Source organism: Mandrillus leucophaeus, unplaced genomic scaffold (genome assembly GCF_000951045.1).
Source record: "Mandrillus leucophaeus isolate KB7577 unplaced genomic scaffold, Mleu.le_1.0 Scaffold429, whole genome shotgun sequence".
Lineage (NCBI taxonomy): Eukaryota > Metazoa > Chordata > Mammalia > Primates > Cercopithecidae > Mandrillus > Mandrillus leucophaeus.
This window is the reverse complement of record NW_012104576.1, coordinates 2,442,457-2,460,088: the sequence shown is the minus strand read 5'-3', so window position 1 is coordinate 2,460,088 and position 17,632 is coordinate 2,442,457. Positions and strand designations below refer to the sequence as shown.

Below are 17,632 nucleotides of genomic sequence, written 5' to 3'. Positions count from 1 at the left end.
TTTTTTTTTTTTTTTTTAAATTGGGAGATTTTTATTACTAGTTCAATCTTACTACTCCTTATTGGTCTGTTCAGGATTTCTGTTTCTTCCTGGTTCAATCGTGGAAAGTTGTATGTTTCCAGAAATTTATCCATTTCCTCTAGGTTTTTCTCTTTTTGAGTGTATAGTTATTCATGTACTCTGATAATCTTTTTAAATTTCTGTGGTATCAGTTCTTATGTCTCCTTTTTCATATCTGATTATGTTTACTTGGATTTTTTTTCTTGGTTAATCTAGATAGTGATATATCAATTTTTAAAACTCTTTTCAGGGAACCGAGTTTTCATTTTGTTGATCCATTGTATTATTATTATTTCTTTTTGAAATTATACTTCAAGTTCTGGGATACATGTGCAGAATGTGCAGGTTTGTTACACAGGTATACATGTGCCATGGTGGTTTGCTACACCCATCAACCCGTCATCTACATTACTATTTCCCTAATGATTTCCCTCCCTGAGCCCCCCAGTCCTCAGCAGGTCCCAGTGTGTGATGTTCCCCTCCCTGTGTCCATGTTTTCTCATTGTTCAACTCCCACTTATGATGAGAACATGCAGTGTTTGGTTTTCTACTCTTATGTTAGTTTGCTGAGAATGATGGTTTCCAGCTTCATCCATGTACCTGCAAAGGACATGAACTCATCCTTTTTATGGCTGCATAGTATTCCATGGTATATATGTGCCACATTTTATTTTATCTGGTCTATCATTGATGGGCATTTGGGTTTGTTCCTAGTCTTTGCTATTGTGAACAGTGCTGCAGTAAACATACATGTGCATGTGTCTTTACAGTAGAATGATTTATAATCCTTTGGCTATGTACCCAGTAATGGGATTGCTGGATCAAATGGTATTTCTGGTTCTACATCCTTGAGGAATCACCACCCTGTCTTCCAGACTGGTTGAACTAATTTACATTGTATTATTTTTAAGTCTCAGTTCATTTAGTTCTGCTCTTATCCTTGTTATTTTTTTTCCTTCTGCTAGTTTTAGGTTTGGTTTGTTCTTGTGTTTCTACATCCTTCAGGAGCAAAGTTGGGTTGTTAACTTGTGATATTTATTTTTATTTGATGTAGGTATTTAACGTTAAAAACTTCTGTCTTAGCACTGTTTTTGCTGTATTCAAGAGGTTTTGGTATATTGTATCTCCATTTTCACTTGTTTCAGACAATTTTTAAATTTCCATCTTAATTTCATTATTGACCCAAATATCATTCAGGAGCATGTTGTTTAATTTCCATGTATTTGTATAGTTTCAAGAATTCCTCTTGGAATTGATTTCTAGTTTTATTCTTTTTGGTCTGAGAAGATACTTGATAAGATTTTTATTTTATAAAATTTATCAAGATTTGTTTTGTGGCCTATTATATGATCTGTCTTGGAGAATGTTCCATGTGCTGATGAGAAGAATGTGTATTCTGAAGATCTTGGGTAGAATTTACTATAGACACCCATTAAGTTTATTTGTTCTAGCATGTCATTTAAGTCTATTGTTTCTCTGTTAACTTTTTGTCTCAAAATCTTTTGAGTATTATCAGTGGTCTATTGAAGTCCCACTGTTACTGTTTTGCTATCTTATTTCTTACGTGTAGTAGTAATAGTTTTATGACTCTACGAGCTCCAGTGTTTGGTACATATAAATTTAGGATTGTAATATCTGCTTGTTGAATTGATCTTTTTATCACTATATAGTGACCATCGTTGTCTTTTTTCTTTTTATGGTTGTTGCTTTGAAGTATTTTGTCTGATATAAGAATAGCTACTCTTGCTCACTTTTGGTTTCCAGTTGTGTGCAATACCTTTTTAATCCCTTTTCCTTGAGTTTATATGAATCCTTCTGTGTTAGGTGAGTCTATTGAATACAGCAGAGATTTGGGTTGTGATTTTTTTTATCCATTCTGCCATTGTGAATATTTTCAGTGGATCATTTAGGCCATTTACATTCAATGTTAATATTAAGATGTGAGGTACTGTTTTCTTCATCATGTTAATTGTTACCTAATTTTTTTAACTGTGTTTTTATTTTATAGGCCCTGTGAGTTTTAAGCTTTCAAGAAATTATATTTTGGTGCATATTGGGCTTTTGTTTCAAGGTTTAGAATTCTTTTAGTATTTCTTGTAGTGCTGCTTTGGTAGTGACAAATTTCCTCAGCGTTTGTCTGAAAATGACTTTATTTCTTCTTTATTTGTAAAACTTAGTTTTGCAGGATACAAAATTCTTGGCTGACAGTTATTCTGTTTTAAGGAGGTTGAAACTTACTTTTGCAGGATATGATATTCTTGGCTGACAGTTTTTTCTGTTTAAGGAGGCTGAAGAGTGTTCCCCAATCTAATATGACTAATATAGTTACTGCTGAGAAATCTGCTGTTAGTCTGATAGTTTTTTTCTTTTTAGGTTACCTGATGCTTTTGTCTTACTGCTTTTAGAATTCTTTCTAACTGCCCAGTGAAGTTGCCACATTCCAGGGTGCTGTTGGGGCATGTCTGCAAGGTGATGTGACCTGTCCTCAAGTTTTCCAGCAGTGGATACCAGCACCAGCTTTAATGGGGATGACAGGAGAGTGACATAGACTCTGTGAAAGTTCTTGGTTATTGGTAGCCTCAGTGTGTTGGCTTTTTTGAACACCAGTTAAGAGTAGTAATGAACTGGTCCCACAGACAGAATAAGGCCCTCCTGGTAGCAGAGTGGTGCAGGCAGTAGTGATAGCTGAGATCATGCAGCTATTTTCTCCTTCCTGGGTGCAGTGCTATTCTACCAGGAGATACTGTAGTGGATTGTGTTGGTTGGCCTCCAGCCAGATGGCAGCGCTTCCAACTGTGAGAATAGCAGTGGGATTTCTGTTTGCCTTATGTTGTCCAGGGTGAGGTACTCTGGTTTCATAGGGCAATGGGCAGGGCCATGTAGGCTTCAAGAGATTCTATCCTTTGTGTTAAGCCAGGGTAGGTGAGAGGGCAAAGCCAGGTGGAAACTGGGTCTGCTGGGTTTGTACTCTGAGTCTCCCTGTGCAGGGCAAGCAGCAACCCCAGTGGGTGTTGGGGGATGGGAGTGGGTCTCAGGCCACTGGGTTGTATGTGCCATGGGGAGCATTGCTGCCTCTGCTATGTAGAAGAGTTTGTGTAGGGAGTGGGGAGTAGCAGGCAGTGGTAAGCCCCACATAGTTCCCACTCATTTGGTGAGGCAGATCCACTCCCACAGTGTTCCACTGGCAGCAGAAAGCTGAGTTCCAGTCAGTCTATAATCAGAACTCACAGCTACTGGGAGTCATAAGCTTTCCCCAGGGAAATCGCAACCATGGCTTACAGGCCACACTCCTCCCTGTTTACAGCAAAGCCAGACACCCAGCTCCTGCATCCACAGCTACTACACTCAGGACTCCTGTACTCAAAGTCTGCTTTTCACTCTCCCCAACCATGGCCCTAGCCAAGAGAGTTTGTCTTATATTGTGAAACTCTGTTGGGAGCTTCTTTCAACCTGTGACCAACAGCTGAACTTTTTGGCTATCCTCTGCAGGGTCCCCTGTTAAGATCAGTAAGGAATGGCTGCTCTTGGTCTGCACTGGAATCTGGGAGTGCATGCAAGGATCTTCCCACTGCTGCTCCTACTTTTATATTCCATTACCCTCCCCAAGTCAGTTCCTGCACTGGGTGAGATTAGGGCCTTCCCTGGTGAGGTGAACTTTGAGGATCCCTGGTGGGGGTGTGTATGCCAGAGGCAAACTTCCCACCTCTTACATTCTGGGGACTTGGAGCCCTTCACCTGACTCACAGTGTGGGCTGCAGCCTTTTGTTTCCTTCAAAGGGTCCATAGATTCCTTTGGTTTTCCTGTTCATGTTCGGCATCACTTCTTGAAAAAAAAGTTCACAGTGTCAATCTCATTATCCCATCTTCTCCCGATCTCCAGGGTTTCTGCTGAGAAATCAACTGAAAGTTGTATTAAGACTTCATTAATTTTGATATGTTTCTTTTCTCTTGCTACTTTTAATATTCTGTCCTTAACTTGTTAATTGGATTATGATGTGGCTTGATGATGACATTTTGGCTTGAATTTGACTGGTGACCTGAGCTTCCTATACCTGGATGCTGTTTTCTGTCTCCATGTTTGGGATAATTTCAGTCATTATTTCCTTAAATATGATTGCTAGGCCTTTTTCTCTCTTCTGTCATTTAGCAACTCCTATTATGCTGAGGTTAGCTTATTTGATGTTGTCTCATAGTTCTGATAGGCCTTCTTCATTGTTTTTTATTCACTTTTCTTTTTGCTCCTCTAATTGTATAATTTCATATGTTCTGTCTTTGAGTTCACTGATTTTTTTTTCCTGTTTAAATCTGCTGTTAAGCTTTCTTTGAATTTTTTTTTCAGTTGGAATCGTTTTTAATATTTAAATACAAAAAGTGAGCACTGACTTCTGTTTTTTTAAACACACACACAGGTCTAACAACCAAACTGTGCAGGGGAAATGAACTCCTGATCTGTCTTCCAGTCCCCATTCTGTGGCTGAAGCTGCAGCCAGTCTCCCTCCTCTCATACCTAGGGATTCATAGTGGCCACTTTACACTACAGGTGTAATGCATTTTGTCTTTCACATTGCATGCATGTCCCTCCCCAACAGCTCCATTCTTTAAAAAAAAAAAAATTTAAAAATATAAAAGGCAGTCGTTAATGGTCAGGGGCACATCCCTCCCACTGGCATCGGTTCCTGCCCACAAGGGGAAAGTGACATCTTCCAGTTAGGAGCAATTTGGTGAAAGGAGTGGGGTGGCCAGAGCTGGAATAACCATCTGCATGGCTGCACTCTGGTATCAGAGTGAAGACAGAAGTAAGGATAGTGTGGAGGGCACAGTTGCAAGTTGAGTCTTCTCATGAGACAATGTGGGGAGAATTCTCCCCACTAGGTTTCGATAGATCAATGTGCCAAAGTTAAAAAAAAAAAATCCAAATAATCAGCAGTTCAAACACTTGAATTTCAAACTTATCCCACCGAGACAGCTCAAACAGCAGTAACTTCTCAGTCTCAAAGACAATGGGAAGAACCAGGATCATAAAGGAAGTGGTCCCAATCCACAAGGCTGCCCTGGAAAACCTGTACATTTTTTGAGCCACAAAGAGGGAAAGATCAAAAGTGGCTCCGGCCGCGGACCGGACCCTCTCCGGAAACATCTCCGTCAGGCCCCATAGTCTCTCCGACAGGGTCTCATCTAGCTCCTCATCGTCGTCCTCCTCCAGCTCCTCCTCAGGCTTCTCCGCGTCGCCTTTCAGGAGCAATTCTTCCGGGGAATGGGGTTCCTGGGCACCGGCAGCAGCAACGGCGGCAGCCATGACTGTAGGGGCGCTTTCTTTGAATTTTTTAGTTCAATTTATATATTCTTTATTTTGAGAGTTTCTCTTTGGTCTTAAAAAATTGTTTCTATTTCTTGGTTAAATTTCTAATTTTGTTCCTGAATTTTTTTCCAAGTTTCATTTAGTTTTCTATCTGTATTTTTTTGTAATTCCTTTAACCTTTAAAATAAGATTATTCTGAATTATTTGTCAATCATTTTATAGATCTTCAGTTTTTCTGAATCCATTACTGAAGGTTTTTTGCTCTTTTTTGGTGGTGTCATATTTTCCTGAGTTTTCACAAGTCTTGCATTTTTATGTTGATGTCTGCACATTGAGCTTTTGCAGGTGTTTTTGACAGTGTTAGGCCTTTACTGCTTAATATTAGAACTTAATCACTGGTCTGCTCTTGCTTCTCAGTCTGGGCAAGACTTATAGTGAGAACTGGAAATTAAATGGTGCACTGGAAATAAATCACTGCCCTGTTGTCTTCCAGTCTGTAGAAGACTTATAGTGAGCCCTGTAACTTCAACACTGCTCCAGAACTATGTTGCTGCCCTGCCATTGTTCTTCAGTTACAAAAACTATTAATAGAAATAGTTTGTATTTTTAAGTGAGCACCAGAACTTAAATGCCAAACATGTAGATGTTTCCAGGTCAGGAGAAGGCTTCACATGAATATGTGGACTTTGTGGGAGATCCAGCCAGGAATTTGGTCCTTCCTGTGTATTGTGTCTTCTTCAGGATTGTGGGCCATCCACTTTACTCAATGTGATATCTTCACTAATTGGAGCACAGAACACCCACAAAAATTCACATGCCAGTCAATGTAATTAGAACCTTCCCTTTTTGACCACAGTTCATCCCAGGTGGTTCAGTCCTCCCAGCAATTTAAATGTTCCATGAGACAGGACTGGAGTGAGCTTCCTGTGAAGATTCTATAACCAGCTGGGAGATTGAACATTCACCTCCAATTTCCTCCTCCCACCCTGGGAACCATGTGTCTAGGGAAATTCTGTGAGTGGTGTTAGGTCTGCTTTAAAGTGATTATTCATCTTACCAGTATCAGGTTTTCTTAATTCTGTGTCTCCTAGAAGTTTCTCCACTTCTCCCTTGAATTTTGGTGAATTCAGGGTAGTATTCTTGTCTTTGAATAATTTCTAGTTGTATTTTTTTTTCCAGGGGAAGCGATGCTGGGAGATCTTCTATTCTGCCATCTTACTTACATCACTCTGTGATTTTCCTGGTTATTTATCTTTTAGGTTTCTTTGTGATTGTTGCAGTTTCTGTGCTTGCTTCTCATGCTGGTTGGATTATTATTAATTTTTGAATGGGACCTTCTAAATAGTAAAGTGATTAGTGGAATGTATATGTGGGGTAGATTGATGGAGGACGAGATTTTGTGGGAAAATTGATAGATTCTGTCCAGGCTTGGTGTCATATTATTAAATCTTTTTTTGCTGTTGTTAAAGAAGCTATTGCAACTCACACATGTGTCTTTTGTCTGTTGCAGTTTGGCACTATCTTCCTCCCTCTATTTTTAGCTGTTTTTACTGTCAGCATCCCTAACTTCTATTAGGAATCTCTGTTTCAAGCAATAGAAATGGTCCATCAGTGTAGTTTCTTCTTCAACTCTTCTTTCTTAGCACCCTAAATATGATTACCACTATAAAGGCATATTAGGCATGCCTTTCAGTGATGACACTTTGGAGGAAAACCTGTGTACTGTTATAGGTTCAAGACAGCATGACTATTATCTCTTAGCATTCTTCAAAGCCTTGTGCCAGATTTCATGACAGTACTTTTAGTATCAGGGGGCTATGGAAATATTCTTACTTTTTTTCTTTTGTTTCTGGGGGTTTTATAGGAAAAATGAGGGCAAAGGGGAGCTTTATTCTGTCATCTTCTTAAGGATTTAAAAATAGAAAATAACCAGAGATTTTGTAAGATTACGATATGAGTTTCTGACTTTGAGTACTTTGGAGATTACTAAGAACATAGTTTAAATACTTATAGTAACCATCTGTTTTTAGAAAAAAACCATAATGCTCTAGATCTCCAAAGTGATCTGGTGAGGAATAAACATATATACTATGTAATCCAAAATTACTTTTCCATCGTCCTAGATCAGAGAGAGATACATTGGTGGGTAAATGATCATATTTTCCAAGGAAATATACCAGTTATTGGCCCTTAAATTGCACCCATATATTAGAATTAATCCTTTTCTAAAGACAGATAATTTTCTTGTAGTACTAGCTGAAGATTTGTCCTTCAAACATGAATATAGAAGTCTTAAACTATCTGCAAATATTTTGAAATTTTGAAAATTATTGTAAATATCTAGATTTCTAGCTTCTTTGGGGAATTTAGAACACCTGAGAATATCTGTCATGCATTTGTAGTGGTAAGAATAATGGTGTTTTTTTTTTTTTTAAATAAAACAGGTACTCTCCATTTCACCTTGCTCTTTATGCCATCCCTGTCATCACCAGGCTCATTACACTCATATTACATACTCAGTCTCAGTAGATATTTGAGTTTATTAGTTGGAGAACAGATTTCGGAAACTAAAAGAATCAATTCATTCCAGGCTTTTATATTTAATAACTATGTGGCCTTCCACAATATGCATAATATCAATAAGTTCTATTTCCGTCATCTGTTAAATGGAGATAAAATACTTATTTTCTTCAATTATTATAATGATTAAATGAGATAATACTTCAAAAGTACTTAGTATAAAAGGTGGCATATAGTAGCTATTTTGTATGAATTTGAAATTATTTAACATATTTGTATCCAATTGAATAATTAGCATGTTAAATTGCAAAGTGAATAAGGTTAGATGATTAGATGACTGGGAGGTAAAATATCTCTAATTAGTACTATGTACTATACTTCTGCCTCGAACAAAATGTTAGGGTTTTTGTTGTTTTTTACTGTATGTACTTTTTTTACTTTTTCAGCTTCTATCTTAGAAGCAGCTGGTACACATGCAGATTTGTTACAAAAGTGTATTGTGTGATGCTGAAGTCTGGGGTATGACTGAATGCGTCACCCAGGTAGCATAATACCCAAGAGATCATTTTACTCCTGCTTCCTCCCCCTTTTAGTATTCCACAGTGTCTATGGTTCCCATCTTTATGTCCATGTGTACCCAATGTTTATCTCCCACATATAAGGGAAGAGATGCAGTATTTGGTTTTCTGTTTCTGCATTAGCCCCTCAGGATAATGGCCTCCAGCTGCATCCATGTTGCAGCCGGAGACATGATTTTGTTCTTTTTAATGGTTATATATTATTCCATGGTATATATGTACAACATTTTCTATATCCAGTTCACCATTGATGAGCACCTACTGTTGATTCTGTGTCTTTGCTATTATGAATGGCACTGTGGTGAACGTATGGATGCATGTGTCCATTTGGTAGAACAATTTATTTTCCTTTGGGTATATAGCCAGGAATGGATTGCTGAGTCAAATGATATTTCAACTCTTTCTTTGAGAAATTTCCAAACTGCTCTCCAAGTGTTTAGACTAGTTTACATTCCCACCAACAGTGTATACGTGTCCCCTTTTCTCCACAGACTTGCTATCTGTTTTTATGTTTTATTTTTTAGTAATAGCCATTCTGAGCCAGGTGTGGTGGCTCATACCTGTAATCCCAGCACTTTGGGAGGCCAAGGTGGGTGGATCACTTGAGGTCAGGAGTTCAAAACCAGCCAGGCCAAAGGTGAAATCCTGTCTCTACTAAAAAAGAACACACAAAAAATCTAGCCGGGCGAGGTGGCGTGTGCCTGTAATCCCAGCTACTCCAGAGGCTGAGACAGGAGAATCACTTGAACCTGGAGGTGGAGGTTGCAGTGAGCCAAGATCGTGCCACTGCACTCCAGCCTGGGTGACAGAGTGAGACTCCGTCTCAAAATAATAAAAATAGGCATTCTGACTGGTGTGAGATGGTATCTCATTGTGGTTTTAAATTGCATTTCTCTGATGATTTGTGGTGTGGAGCATTTGTTCATATGTTTCTTGGCCACTCGTATATCTTCTTTTGAGACGTTTCTGTTTATGTCCTTTGCCCCACTTTATAGTGGAGTTATTTGTTTTTTGCTTGTTGGTTTAAGTTCCTTATAGATTCTAGACCTTTGTTAGATGCATAGTTCATGAATATTTTTCTTTTATTCTGTAGGTTGTCTGCTCTGTTGGTAGTTCCTTTTGCTGTGCAAAAGATTTTTAGTTTAACTAGATCCCATTTGTCAATTTCTGTTTTTGTTGCAATTGCTTTTGAAGACATAGCCATACATTCTTTGCCAAGGCTGATATTGAGAAGGGTATTTACTAGGTTTTCTTCTAGGATTGTTATAGTTTGAAGTCTTACATTTAAATCTTTAATCCTTCTTGATCAAATTTTGTATATGGTAAAAAGCAGGGGTCCAATTTCGTTCTTCTGCATATGGCTTGCCAGCTATCCCAGCATCATTTATTGAGTAGGGAGTCCCTACTGCTTATTTTTTCTGGGTTTCTCGAAGATCAGATGATTGTAGGTATGTGACTTTATTTCTGGGTTCTCTACTCTGTTCTGTTGGTCTATGTGCCTGTTTTCGTACCAGTACAATGCTCTTTTGGTTACCGTAGCCCTGTAAAATAGTTTCAAGTCAGGTAGTATGATGCCTTCAGCTTTGTTCTTTTTGCTTAGGATGGCTTTGGCTATTAGGCTTCTTTTTTTGCTTCACATGAATTTTAGAATAGCTTCTCCTAATTCTGTTAAAAATGACATTGGTAGTTTGATAGGACTCCATTGAACCAGTAAATTGCTTTGGACAGTATGGCCATTTAATGACATTGATTCTCTCAATCCATGAGCAGGGACTGTTTTTTCATTTATTTGTGCCATTTCTGATTTCTTTCAGCAGTGTTTTTGCAGTTCTCCTTGTAGAGATCTTTCACCTTCTTGGTTACATGCATTCCTAGGTGTTTCACAAAATGTTAGTTTTTTAAATCAATGACTTTGTCAATCTGTTATTCTTACAGTTACAAATGAAGCAGCCTCAGAACTTCCAAATACAGCAGAAAATCTTCCAGCAGTGTACCCATCAATTAGCGACCTAATAATTCGATTGGATTTAAACAAAGTGGTCGGTAAGTACAGATTTATTTTTGGATACAGTAGAACACAATCTAAGAATTAAAATATTTCAACTGTATAGTTCTGTTAAAAAACAGGAAATTCAAAGAAGGAGTAGTCTTTCTCAACTTAATAAGTTCATTCTACTCAATCTATCTACATGTCAATTAAGTGTATATTTAAATTACGTGTTTTTACTCCACTAGACAACATTAATTTTGTAATGTTTCATATATTTCCCTTTACCTACTCATGAAACAAAATACATATAGGCTTTCCACTACTGTGAATTTTCATAACATAAACTAGATGCTATATGAACAGCTCCTTGAGGACATAGTTGTCATTTCTTATACCATCGTTTGTATAGCAAGATGGAAAGACAAATGGAACTAGTACCATATAGACAATATGGCTGCCTTGTGATGTGCTTATTATTAAATTCGCAATATCAAATGGTGAAAAAGATCGTCAGAATGGGGAAGAAGCTAGAATATGTGCGAAACTAGTGGTAGTGTGGTTAAGCGACTATTTTCTAATAAGATATAACCAAAGTGTTCTCTGGTAGCTTTCAAATCACTCCTTAAAGGCAACAGGCAAACATGAGCAAAATGGCAAACTGAAAACATCCAAACTCTCATTCCCTGACAGAAACATTGAAAAAAATTAGAATAATCTATCAGAACCAACTTTGTCAGAGCTCCAGAAAATAGTCACAGATTTTTAGCATCCAAGAGAATACCTAATTAAGAAAAGTCTATCTTCAAAATGGTAAGAAAGTTTTGTGGAACTGTCAAAAGAGTGCTCCAGCAAAAGCCAATATGAAAATCTCCTGGCAATCATGGCATTAATAGTAGACCTGCCCTATTAAAACTTCTAGGCTGGGCACGGTGGTTCACCCCTGTAATCCAAGCACTCTGGGAGGCCGAGGCAGGTGGATCACGAGGTCAGGAGATCAAGACCATCCTGGCCAAAATGGTGAAATATCGTCTCTACTAAAATATAAAAAATTAGCTTGGCGTGGTGACACATGCCTATAGTCCCAGTTACTCGGGAGACTGAGGCAGGGGAATTGCTTGAACCTAGGAGGAGGAGGTTTCAGTGAGCTGAGATCACGCCACTGCACTCCAGCCTGGTGACAGAACAAGACACTGTCAAAAAAACAAACAGACAAAAAACCTTCTAAAGGGAATTCTTCAGGTTAAAATGAAAGAATGCTATACAGTAACTTCAACCACATGAGGAAATAAAGATCTCTGGCAAAGATAAGTCCATTGGCAAATATAAAAGCCATCATTATTATAATTTTGGCTTGTAACTCTATTCTTTGTATCTATAATACTCAAAAGACAAATATACAAAAATAATTACAAATTTATGTTATGGACACACAATGTATAAAGACATGATTTGTGATGTTAATAACAAGGATAAGTTAGAGGGTGCTGCATAAGAGTATACTTTTTGGATGGATTGAAGATGAGTTGGTATCAATTCAAATTAAATTATTATAACTTTAAGACGTTATATATTATTTACTTGGTAATCACAAAGAAAATATCTATGATGCATGCATGAAGAAAAGAGAAAGGAATCAAAACATGTCCCTACAAAAAGTCAACTAAACACAAAAAAGATGGAATTAGAGGAAATGAAGGGCAAAAAGTATAACGTACAAAAAATAGGTATCAAAATGGCAGAAATGTCTTTCCTTATCAGTAATTATTTTAAATGTAAATTGACAAAACTCTTCATTCAAAAGGCAAAAATTTACGAATGGATTTTTTTTTAAATGATCAACTATATGCTGCTAACAAAAGATGCACTTTAGATGAACAAAAATGACAAAACTTTAGCTAGATTGACTATGGAAAAATAATACTCAAATTGCTAAAAATCAAAACAGAAAGTGGGAACATTACAACCAATTTTAAAAGAATAAAAAGCATTGTAAGACAACACTGTGAACAACTGTACACGAAAAACTGGATAACCTAAAGGAAATGAACAAATTGATAGAAATACACAATCTACCAGAACTGACTTATGAAGAAATCTCTAAATAGACCCCTAATTAAGATGAATACTGAATCCTAATTAAAATTTTCCAACAAAGAAAAATCCAGGACCAGACGACATTATGGGTGAATATTACCAAATATTTGAAGAAGAATTAAAACTAATCCTCAAGTTCTTTCAGAAAACTGAAGAGGAGGGAATACTTCCTAACTCATTCTATGAGGACAGCATTATCCTGATACTAAAGTCAGAAATGCTATAAGAAAGCAAATGACAGACCAATATCCCTTATGAATAATGATGCAAAATCCTCAACAAAATATTAGCAAATAAAATTTAGCAGCATATAAAAATTTACAATGTGAATTTATGAGTTTTACTTCTCAAATGCAAGGATAATTCAATAGACAAAAGTCAATTAGTGTGATATACCATGTAGCAGAATTAACAACAAAAAACCCCACTGGATCCTCTCAGTTGATGCAGAGAAAGCATTTGACCAAATTCAATAGACTTTCATGTAAAAACAGTAAACAAGCTAGGAATAGAGCCTTACCACATCATGATGAAAAGCCAAATACAAAAAATCCACAACTGACATGACATTTAATGGTGAAAGATTGAAAATGTTTTCCTTAAGATCAGGAGCAATACAAGGACACCTGTTTAGATAACTTCTAGTCAAAATAGTATTCAAAATCTATCTGGACCAGTTAGAATAGAAGATAGGTAGATGATAGATAGATAACATCCAAACTGGAAAGGAAGAAATAAAATTATCTGCCAAGAGGTGACATTATCTTATATGAAGAAAACCCTAATGATTCCACGAAACAACTGTTAGATCTAATAAACAAATTTAGCAAAGTTGCAGGATACAAAATGAACACACAAAAATTGGTTACATATCTATGCACTGGTAGTGAGCTATCTAAAAAGAATTAAGAAAAAAGTTCCATTTATAATGGCATCAAAAGAACAAAATATTTCGGAGTAAATTTAACCAAGAAGGCAAAAGACTTGTATACTGAAAACTACCATATAATGCTGAAAACAATAAAGAAGATATAAATAAATGGAAAGATATCTCATGTTCATGGATTAGAAGACAACTTTTTTTTTTTTTTTTTTGAGATTGAGTCTTGCTCTGTCGCCCAGGCTGTGCAGTGGCGCAATCTCGGCTCACTGCAACCTCTGCCTCCCAGGTTCAAGCGATTCTCCTGACTTAGTCTCCCTGGTAGCTGGGATTATGGGCACATGCCACCACGCTCAGCTAATTTTTGTATGTTTAGTAGAAACGAGGTTTCACTATGTTGTCCAGACTGGTCTCAATGTTGTCCAGACTGGTCTCAAACTCCTGACCTCAAGTGATTCACCTGCCTCGGCCTCCCAAAGTGCTGGGATTACAGGTATGAGCCACCATGCCCGCCCAGAAGACAATATTATTGAGATGAAAGTAATACCTAAAGTGATCTACACCTTCAATGCAATCTGCAGTTCTTATCAAATTCCCATAACACTTATGAGGTTATTGTTGCAAAATAGAAAACCCTATCTTAAAAATCATAGGAATACAAGGGACTACACATATCCAAAACAATTATGAAAAAGGATAATAAATTTGGAAGTCTCACACTTCCTGATTTCAAAACTTACTATAAAGCTACGGCAATCAAAAGAGTGATATACTGGCATAAAGCAGACATGCAGACCAATGGTAGAGAATTGAGAGACTGGAATTAAATCCTTGCTATATGGTGAAATAACTTTCAGCAAAGTTGCCAATACTATTTCCTGGGAAAAAGGCAGTCTTTTCCAAAAACAGTGCTTCCACAAAAATACAGTCTTTTCCACAAACCAGATATTCACGTCAAAAGAATGAAGTTGAATCTTTACCTTACATTATATACGGAAATTAAAATGGACCAAATACCTACATATAAGACCTAAAACCATAAAATCTCTGAGGGAAAAACAGGGAAAAGGCTTCATGACGTTGAAGTTAGCAATTATTTTTGGGGTATGACTCCCAAAGCACAGACAACAAAAGAAAAAAATAGATAAGTTGGACTTCATCAAAATTAAAAACTTTTGTCATCAAAAGACAGTATCAGAGAGTGAAAGCACAACCCAGAGAGTGGGACAAAATATTTGCAAATCACATATCTGATAAGGGCTTAATGTCTAGAATACACAAGGAAGTTTTATTAATTAACAAAAAACTCAACTTCATTTAAAAATGGGCAAGTGATTTGAATAGACATTTTTCCAGAGGAGATACACAAATTGCTAATTTGCCCTAAAAAAGATACTTAGTATCATTAGCCGTTAGAGAAATGCAAATGAAAATCACAATAAGATATCACTTCATAGCCATTAGGATGACTCTCATTATAAAAACAGAAAATAAGGAGCATTGGCAAGGATGTAGATAAATAGGAACTTTTGTAAATTGTTCCTGGGAATGTAAAACAGTGTCACTGCTGTGGAAAACGGTTTGGTTGTTTATCAAAAAGTTCAACATGGAGTTCTCATATGATCTATTTACTTCAAGGTGTAGACCCAAAAGAATTGAAAACAGGTACTTGTGCATCAGTGTTTGTAACAGCATTATTCACATTAGCCAAAAGTTGTAAACAACCCAATGTCCATCAGCAAATGAATGCAGAAACAAAAGATGGTATATACATACACTGAAATATTATCTCACTTTAAAAATGAATCATGTTCTGAAACATGCTACGAAGTGAATGAATCTTGAAATATTATGATAATAAGGAAATAAGGCAAATACAAAAGATAAATATTGTATCTTATTGTACCACTTATATGAGGTTCCTAGAATAAGTAGACAGAAAGTAGATCAGAGGTTCCCAAGGCCTGGCAATAGAGGCTAATAGGGAGCTAGTGCTTAATGAGTAGAGTTTTAGTTTAGAAAGGTGAAGACTTTCTGAAGATAGATGGTGGTGATGGTTGCACAACAAAGTGATTGTGGTTAATACAATTAATCATACATTTAAAATGGTTAAAATAATAAATTTTATATTATGTGTATTTTACACAATAAAAATGAAGGTATTCTGATAAAAATACAAAAATTACAAAAGAAATTTTATTTTATTTTTTTTTAAGTTCCAGGGTACCTGTGCAGGATGTGCAGGTTTGTTACATAGGTAAATGTGTGTTATGGTGATTAGCTGAACCTATCAACCCATCACCCAGGTATTAAGCCTGGCATGTTAGCTCTTTTTCCAATGCTCTCCCCTACACCCCACGGCCCTCTGACAGGCCCCAGTGTGTGTTGTTCCCCTCCCTGTGTCCATGTGTTCTCATTGTTAAGCTCTCACTTATAAGTAGGAATATGTGGTGTTTGGTTTTCTGTTCCTGTGCTAGTTTGGTGAGGATAGTGGCTTCCAGTTTCATCCATGTCCCTACAAAGGACATGATCTCGTTTCTTTTGATGAGCCAAAGTTCTTTATTTTGAGACGAAGTCTCGCTCTGTCACCAGGCTGGAGTGCAGTGGCACAATCTTAGCTCACTGCAACCTCCGCCTCCTGGGTTCAAGTGATCCTCCTGCCTCACCCTCCCAAGTAGCTGGAAATACAGGCATGGGCTGGGTGCTGTGACTCATGCCTGTAATCCCAGCACTTTGGGAGGCAAAGGAGGGTGGATCAACCGAGGTCAGGAGTTCGTGACCATCCTGGCCCACATGGCAAAGCCCTATCTTTACCAAAAGTACAAAATTTAGCTGGGCTTGGTGGCAAGTGCCTGTGGTCCCAGTTACTCAGGAGGCTGAGGCAAGAGGCTTGCTTGAACCTGGGAGGCAGAGGTTGCAGTGAGCTGGGATTGCGCCACTGCACTCCAGCCTGGGAGATAGAGCAAGACTCTCAAAAAACAAAAAAAAAAAAACCAAAAAAAAAAAAGAAAAAAGAAAAGAAATTTTCAAAATGTATGAAGAACTGTGCAGAATTTATGGATCTACAAAAATTGAACGCCTCTACACTATTTCCATCTCTATCAAATATTGCTGAAAAAACTAGTTTATGAAGGACGTAGATCCTTCTGTGATAGACGTATTAAACAGATACTTATAGAACACTTCACTCAATAAATGGAGTACGCATGCAAAAATTGACTACATATTAGGCCACACATTAAGTTTCAATGAATACTAAAAAATGATTTCCACAAATCACATTTTCTATGATGCAATAAAACAGAACTAAATAGTAAACAAGATAAAAATTCTTCTGCAAAATTTAAAATCCTATTTATAAGCTGAAGAAAAGATAATGGACACTAGGATATATTTGAGACTAAATTAAAATTAGAACACTACACATAAGCACTTACAAGAGGTCCTTAAATAGGTTTTTATAAGGAAATTTAAAGGTTGCATATGATAGAAAATAAAGAAAACTAAAAAGTTAGGATTATAAGTTCGTAGCAAGGAGGTAGAAAAAGAAGATGATAAAATCTGAAAACTAAAAGTCGAAAAAAGTTTAAAATAAGAGAATTATTTTTTAAAAAGTAGAGGACATAGAAATAATATCAGTGGAATAAAAAGCTGATAGTTTACAAAGACTTATGCATGGAAGTGTAAAATATTTAGCAAATAAAGTAGAAGGCATTAATTGGGAGGATTTAGGAAAAGTGGCATTTGTAGTACCATAGTTCTAAATTTTCTTCATCTCTCTTTATGAGTCATAATTTGGTCTCTTACCATAACCCTTTATTTCCCAAAGTTTTTGTTCATTCTTTTTTATTCTTGTCTTTTTATTTTTGTATGAGTTGTTTCAAGGAGCTAGTCTTCAAGCTCTGAGATTCCTTCTTCAGCTTGGTATATAGTGCTGTTAATACTTGTGATTAACAAGACATTAAACTTTCAACTCAGCCTTATTTCTGGGCTCAATGCAAGCCTAGCTAAGTGCTGAAGGGAGACTCTTAGGATAAACTAACCTGCAAATACTGTGAAAGGTGTTTGGTGTGTGGGGGGAGTTCTTTTAATTTAAAAAGAAATGCTGACATTGAAAGAAATCTCTATAAAAACAGTAACTGAACATGAGCTCTAAGTAACAGACTTCAGTGGTAACACACAGAATAAAGTTTTTGTAAAAATGATTTGCT

The 17,632-nt window shown here is 36.9% G+C and overlaps 1 protein-coding gene across 1 annotated transcript in view; it reads left to right on the top strand.

Moving 5' to 3' along the window:
- The window catches only part of LOC105549005 (uncharacterized protein C10orf68-like), a 180,156-nt gene that overhangs the window by 82,939 nt on the left and 79,585 nt on the right, over window positions 1-17,632 (top strand). Inside the window, exon 7 of the mRNA XM_011993312.1 lies at window positions 10,393-10,500. Coding sequence (XP_011848702.1) covers window positions 10,393-10,500 — 108 coding nt within the window. The remainder of the gene's footprint in view (window positions 1-10,392; window positions 10,501-17,632) is intronic.